Here is a 7906-nt window from a genome sequence, read left to right as displayed (position 1 = left end):
AGAAACACTTTCTTCATGTTTTTTACCCCCCATGCTCTTTTTTGGATCGCTCTTCATGTTTTTTACCCCCATGCTCTTTTTTGGATATTTGTACAGAAGTGCAGCCCATATTTCACAAGTTGACTACATCTTTTATCTCAGTGCTCCTTGTCTTGCAGAATTTGCATCTTTCCACAGTCATCCACACAGTGACTCTAATTTACTGTTACCAGCATGAGGCATGGGAACACCCCTTAACATCTTACTGTCACATGGAAGGGAAAAGCTTCAACCACACAGGCAGGACTTTTCTCTTGTTTCATTGCAAAGTCATGTTGTCTTCACTTTCCAAGAAGACTTTCTCATACCTTATAGATGACTCTGCAAACTTTCTTCCTCTGAAGCAGCTCATACATTGCACATATCTGGATTAATATGAATTTCATTAGAAATTAAAAACATTAAAAACAAAGAGGAAGGGGGATGAAGCTTTTCATCCTGATGTGGAACAAACACCCTTGAACATGGAGCGAATCTGCAGCAGCCTGGTATAACTATCACTGCAGCAAAACAGAAAACTTGGAGCAAAGTGTCCAGTTATAAAAAAATACTTAATTTGTCCAGTTTATTTCCTCTCATGAGCTTCAAAACAGCGAGTGACACAAATTTGAGGAGAGCCTGGCTTGTTGGACAACTTGCTTCTGTTTCTCTGGTTGTAGTCGTCATGGTTGTAGTAACATAGTCCATACAAGCTTCTTGTGGAAGAGGATCCTGCACTTATGCAGTTGGTTTTTGTTATTATTTTAACTTAAGGCTAAATTTCTTTAGGTTCTGGAGTTCAGTCCTGTTTGAAATTCTTTGATAAAATGGGGGAAACAGGAATACTGCGACCCAGTCTCAAAGTCAGCAAGGAGTTGGGGCTTGACCTTATAGAGGATTGGATGGCAGGAAAAGACTTGTCTAGAAGTGCACTGGAGAAAGAATCCTTAGTCGTTTAGTCTGGACAAGGCAACCAGGAAGGGATCCTAAATTAAGGAAGCTTAAAAAAAAAAAAAAAAGGAAATCAAGGATGTTTCCATGCTCATGGGACTTAAAGACAGGAAGTACGTGCTGTTTTCCTGGGTGACACTGGGAAGAGTTCTGTGTCTGTTGTGATGGAGAATCTGTCTGCAATCTTTTAAGAAGTTGCTTGTTGGACTGGTGCTTCCATCCTTCAAGTCTTAAGTGAGCACAACTGTATTTCTTTTAAGAGAATAGAAGAAGTGTTTGTTGTAGGAATGTGCAAACCACCAAACCTACACCATGAATAATAACACTTTTCCCCCCAGTTATTCTAGGATGAATAACTTTTAAACTATTCTTGAATGTGGAAAAAAAACCCAGTTGAACCAGATGCTTACTTATTCTTATCTATTTTAGAGAACTAATTATCCCTGTTGTTGGTAGTGCTAAAGCTTACAAAATTGCTTCCATCTTTGAATTACTATAATTAAGACAATAACTTCCACATCTAGTTAACATTGCTGTGCAGCTGGTGCATTCATTGACATGCAGATTTTGGATTTTGTAAATTTTCTGCCATTGTGAATAAAAATTTTAAATACTTATTTTCATTTCCAAAATGTCTGTTTCTCATAAAGAAGTCTTTGTAAAGCAAATCAACTAAACCAAACTCCTGTAACATCAGAAGAGAATCTAGTGAAGTTTGGTTAGGTGATAATACATTTTAGGAAAATGTGTAACCACAAATAGGTTTTGTAGGTATGATTGCTCTGAATTTTGGATCCCATTTCATAGGGATTTGGGCTCGCTGAATTAAATGTCAAATCTGGAAAAAGTCTGATGTTGAACTTAATGAAATATTATTTTGAAAGCATTTATTAGTTAACGCAACAGTCAATCCAGCACTCTGACAACCTGAGGTGGTTTACAAAACTAAAACTATAATTAAAAATCACTAATATGAATAAAATGCATTAATGTTTACTAACCAAAATGTCATTTAAGCGATACTTTTCCTGTACATTTTACTTGAAGTTGATTTCTGTCAAGGTCTATGGGAAGACTCGTGCAATCGGTACTAATCTTGTTTACTTGCATATTCAGCAGCTTCAACTGTGAGAAATTTTCCAAGGCCTATAAATTTAGATAGATTTTGAGAAACTTCCTTATCATCATTTATTTCTAATAACCACCAATGCTATGAAATTACTTGATAGTGGTCGTTGGTTATTTATTTTAAAATTGTTTTTCTGTGTCCCTTGCTTTCATTACATGAATGCCTCATGGACATTAACCAGTTTTGCTCAGTGAGTTAGAGCTGTCCCCTGAGTAAACTGCTAAAATAACGAATCAAATACTGATTTATGCTGAAACTGAAACATTGATTTCTTTTTCAGACTGAAAATGTGTATGAAAAAAGGAGTACTGATGGTGCTCATTTTAGAAGCTCGACATCGAATTGTCTGTTGGTGCACAGGAGATGAGTTGTTAGGGCATAGTTGAAGAGCACCCGGGCTGTGTGCAGCTCGCAGGTACGCTACCCAATGTTCTCATAAATAACTCTGGCCAAGGGTGCTGGCCCCGGGGCACATTTCAGTGGGTCCGAAACCAGTGTCCAGTTACCAGACCCACGTCCGATGTCCTGCAGTGTTCAGTTTCAAGAATGCGCTGGGAATGCTTCAGTACACGTAACGAATGTTATTTTTACTACAGCCAGAGAAGTTAACTCTAGAAATAGAAGAAGCCCTATTTCCATAGTGATGGCAAAGGCATTGTTTCAAGTAGTTCGACATAAACTATCCATTTTGCTGTGCATGTTCAGAATTAAATCAAATTGCTCTCGTGCTCTCACAGATTTCTAGACTTGGGTTTGGCAGCGTGGGTGTGCGACCTCAGTGGGACAGGAGGGCAGGGGGTGGCAGCAGGGGTATTTTCATGTTGACAGCCCCCTAAAGCACTCCGCTGGCTGGAGCTCGACCCTGCAGCTCTGGGCAGTACAGAAACTCTGCGCTATTAAAATTGTATTTTGCCTAAACTGGATGACCTGGAGGGGATTTGTTCTCTGAAATTATGAAGTGGGATCTGAGGAAAAAAGGGTTAACAAGGCCCATACCAAATTGTGAGAGGGAAGGAGGGGTGGGGTAAGGCTCGCCTTGCATTTAATGAAAGTAGCAAAACTTTGGCTTATAAACAAATAATAATGCTCGGAATCTCTCTGGACTGGTTAAGAACTTTATTTCTTTCTGGTTAAAATACTCAGAGATGTAGTGGTAACCTTTTCCCTTTCTACTCCTGTTTTCTCATGTAGATTGAATTATTTTTAATGCAAGGAAACGTACAGTATTGTTTAGAGAATTTGTGAACAGTAATAAACAATAACTAATGCAATTTAAAGGATTAATAATATGGTCTCCTCATTAGCATTGGCCTTGTAGCTCAGTATTGAGCCCAGTACTGTTTGTCTGGCTAAAGTGCTTCTTCCAGGAAAGAATTTTTTCTTCATTTGAACTGTTTCTGCCAACACTTAAATTGACTAGTTTTGAATTTCTTTGGCACAAAGCCCCGGTTAAAACCAGCTTTGCTTCTTTCATATTTAGCTGTTCTTCTTCAGGAGGTGCTCAAATGTGGTCATAGTGACTTCTTGGGGAGTTGCCCAACTGAAGTCTTCACGTTACCTCCTCCCTTCCCCCCTGTTTTTGTATTTTTGTGACTACCAGAACTTAATCACCCTTGTTCTGTAGTTTCTCTGGAATTCCAAGATGTATTAGAAGTTTTGTATATATTTCACTGGATAGCGAGCTCTCTTCAACCAGTAGAGAGTATGATTGTATTTGTGTATTTTTCACATCATATAACATGGATTCAAGAAATAAGAAATTCTGTTTTTAGACACTGTGTTTAAGCTTTGCCTTATTGCCAGCACACATGGTTCATAGAAATGGCTAAACAGGCCTAAGTGATGTTACTCCTTCCCAGATTAGAGATCCAGGGAAACTGAAAGTTACCCAATTTTGAGGGAGTAAAGAGAATAATGTTTTATTCCTAACTTGGGGCTAGGCTTTCACTCCAAGCCATTCCCTCCTCTGGGTACATTTATGTAAACCTGACCTATTTTAAAGGGTCTCAGCTGTGCTTGCTCTCCAGCCACTTTACCCTTTCTCTTTTGGTTCCTTATCTTTGCAAATACAGCAGAGAAAATGGGTTTGTAAAACTCTGTTCTATTTGGCAAATGTGGCCATGCAGTTAAAAAGCTCCGAGTTTGGGACAGTTCATGTTCTCTGTTATGCTGCAATTTAAATATACCAAGTTTCCATAGCCAGCTCCAGACATTGCTGTGGTAAAGTATATTTTAGGAACTCTCTTTAGCAAAGGGATGTGACCATAGAGGATGGATGTTTTCTCGTTGTACTAGTGTTTTATATTAAGATCTTAAATTCTTACATTGTAATTTGTATTTAAAACCCAGGATTTTTTTTTTATTTCCTACATAGTAACATATATTATATTAGAATACTCAGGACCTTTATGCTGCGAGAAAGATTTTCAAGTATATAAACATAATGATTATCTGGTATTAATGTTGGAATTGAGTGTTCTGGTTTTTTCAACTGTTACTGGAATAGAGTAACTGAAAACATATTAAAAAAATACATGAACTGAGATTTTAAGCTTCTTAAAATCAGGCTGTTAGTTTTTCCATACAATATACACAATGGCAATCAGTTTTTGGATGGACTGTTGTTGAATAATACATGAATGTAAATGGAGATTGTATGGAATCAGTTGGATAATTCTGAGGAATGCTTTAAGTACACTAAAGAGCCTGAATAGCAGTTAATGGTGCTTCAACTTTATTACTGTTTATTATAGTTGGCAGTTCAGTTGTATTTTTTGTTCTGCATTGAGTTCTCTAGTTTCCTATAGAACAGCAATAAAAAAGTTTACAAATAAGAATAGTCAGATGCACTGTATCCTGTGGCAGCAAAACAATTTTGCATTACATTGTAGTATTTGGCAGACTGAGCATGTTTATTGCTGGGCAGCTCCAGAAGAGCAGCCGGTGCAGGAAGGACCGTGGCAGACATCAGCGGTCGGAGCTCTGCAAGCAAAGAGGCTTTGCATGTGCCTGCGGTAACCCAATGTGGAGCTCCACCGCACACCTCTGGAGCTGGGCCAGAGACCTCCTTGTCCAGCCGCTGCTCAGCCTTCCCTGCTCCTGTCTATTCTCCCAGCCCCTGTCAAGACCAATGTGATTTTAGTTACCTGTTTTGAGAACTGCAGAAGTAAGCAGAAATGTTCCTGCCATCTAGAAAGCAAGTTAGAGGTATAATGAGTAAGTGTATGTAACTGTAATATTTGGTCAGTTGTGAGATTTTGCTGGGAGCTTGGACTGTTTATTCTTTTTAAACAGCAGGAAAAGTGATCAGAAAGTGATTTAAATATCTAGTTGCCCTTGTTCACAGCTCCCATTATTTAAAAATGTTTCCCTTGCCCATTACAATTACTTCTATCATCTTTAGAGCTAATTGTTTGCCGCTGGGAAGCAAATGGAGGAACACATAATTCTCTTCATTTGGCTAAGTTCTGAAACTCCAGTGGGGAAAAAAATAAATCTGAACTGCCTCATACAGAAAGGTTGCTTTCTTTGCAGGAACAAAATCATGACAGTGAGTGGAGTTGATTCGGCAGAGGGCTTGTCTGAAACTTGCTTTGCAAAGTTTTCTACCGGTATTGCCACACCTGCTAGCAAAGGCTCTTGAATCTTTTAACTTTTATTAATAATCCTTGCTCATCTACTGAATTGTGCTAACGCTCTGCTTTGTAATTTTAACTCTGTCATAAGGAATATGCTCTGGTTTCTTATAGTAATAGCCAATAGTTGCAACAGATTTATTTGCTAGGTTGGATATTGGTAATAATACCTGAAGCACTCTGGGGTACTTTACAGTTTTCTGCTTTTTGTGTGATTTGTAAAGCAAGAGTTGCACATATTTTGTGAATAGAGAATGTGTTGTCAGCTATCTCTAGTGGCCTGTGCAGCATGAGATGCAGTTTTTATATTCCTTCCAGTGTATTAAAACACTTGTTGCTCACAAAGTACCTTTTGGCCCTGTATGTTTACTTCTTTGCAAGGTCACTATTGAGATTGAGAGCGTGAGGAAATACCGACCTAAATACTGAGAGATTCCTCCTTAGCTGAAAGACATTCTGTGGGTCCTGCCTTCAGGTGATTTTGTTCATCTGACCATGCCTTATCATTTATCTTTCTCTCTTTCAGCTGTCGGACAAGCAACAGAAAGAGTTTGATTGTAACATCCAGCACGTCTCCAACTCTCCCACGACCACATTCCCCCCTTCATGGACACACAGGTACTCCCTGGGACTGCTTTATCTGGGAACTGTTAGGAAAAATGTCAGTGTTCATTGTCGTGAGTTTGAACATATAGATACGCTACATCAAAATATGCTCTTTGAAACCTGATCTGACTATAGTTTTTCACCTTTTCTAACTTGTAAGAGGGTCCTTATAGTTTCAAAATAAATGTTTTATGTCCTCCTCTTTTCTGCACTTTCTAGTTCACTACCATACCCATCTTCCACTCTTTCTGGGAAATTCAGTCCTCTTACATGCTGCAAAAGAACCTGAGATGGAGACCAAAGTAAAATAAAATTAAATAAATAGATTTAAGCAAATATCTTGTTATGAGTCTCCCAGCATGGTTAATTTGTGCCAGTGATTTAACTGCAGTTCTCATGAGAAGAAACACCCTGCTTGTTTCTGTATGCCTCCAGCAGCCTGTCAGCTGTGCAGTGTGCCATCTTATGGTCTCTATCTGCTACTTAGAGCATCATGAAATATTTAGGATTCTTTTCTGTTTTTTACATTACTGTCAGTTTTATCATCACACCAACTGGGAAATGCTCATTTCAGAGCAAATGGGCAGTTGCTTGTTAGTCATTGAGGTGAAGTGTGTGGAGATGTTCTTTCCATAGAAAAAGAAAGAATTATTATTAAGCCTACAGTAACTATGGATTTTCAGAAAGAGTCACGCAGGCAGATTCAACAGCTTGCCTGTATAGCATGTTCCCTTGATGTTTTTGTTGCTGAGGGAGGTAGGTGATGTGTGTTTTACACATTGTTTTCGATATTACAAAATGCCAGAGAAGACGATTGGGCTTCAGGTATGGCCTTAATGGGCGTTGAATATTTGTGGCACATCATCCACAGTGGAACCTGTCTGGAAGCATATTGCTGTTGCATGTTAGACAAGTAACTGTTGTTTTCATTATAATCAGACTTTCCTCCTCCTACATGGCAGTATGTTCTGTAAATACTTTCTGGAGACTGAAACTAAGGAAATGCTGAGAAAGAACAGCAAATCGATAGTAGCTCAGCTAGAAGGAGCCATCTGCTTCTGTTTGCAGAGCGTTGCATCTCGAGAGGTGACATCCAGCCTGTTAAAATGAAAAAGATGACCAAAATTTTTGCGCAGGGATGCCCATGAAATCCTTAACCATTCTAAGTTTTCATAAAACTTGTCATATTTGCTTGGGATGCTGTAAAGCACAATTATGGAAGGCTGGGAAGTTACTTTAACAACGTTGTTTTATTAAAATGGCCCATGATTTTCAAATTAAAATGTTAACAAAATCTTAACAGTAGTATATTTAAACCATTTTCTTTTTGCTTCAGCATCATAGGTAAAAATACAGGGCCAAAAATGTGCATAGGGCAATTCCCTTTCACTTCAAACTGCTAGTTCTGTTGTGTGCAATTATGACAGTGATAGCTTTGTAAAATGTTGTTTCAACATGGCATTTTTCCTGGTAGAGATTCTCCACTTAGTGACGTTTTGCTCTTTGCAAAAGAGCAAAATTAGAGTTGATATATTTGTTGGATTTAACAAATTCTGAATTAGCTGTA

General features: G+C 38.4%; 1 protein-coding gene across 1 annotated transcript in view; it reads left to right on the top strand.

Moving 5' to 3' along the window:
• LOC104618457 (microtubule-associated serine/threonine-protein kinase 2-like) overlaps positions 1-7906 on the top strand; it is a 103087-nt gene that overhangs the window by 29764 nt on the left and 65417 nt on the right. Inside the window, exon 3 of the mRNA XM_010284054.1 lies at positions 6260-6351. Coding sequence (XP_010282356.1) covers positions 6260-6351 — 92 coding nt within the window. The remainder of the gene's footprint in view (positions 1-6259; positions 6352-7906) is intronic.

The sequence above is a fragment of the Phaethon lepturus genome, unplaced genomic scaffold (genome assembly GCF_000687285.1).
Source record: "Phaethon lepturus isolate BGI_N335 unplaced genomic scaffold, ASM68728v1 scaffold13243, whole genome shotgun sequence".
In the NCBI taxonomy this organism is placed as follows: domain Eukaryota; kingdom Metazoa; phylum Chordata; class Aves; order Phaethontiformes; family Phaethontidae; genus Phaethon; species Phaethon lepturus.
The sequence above is the reverse complement of the archived record's forward strand: the minus strand, read 5'-3'. Positions and strand labels throughout refer to the sequence as shown.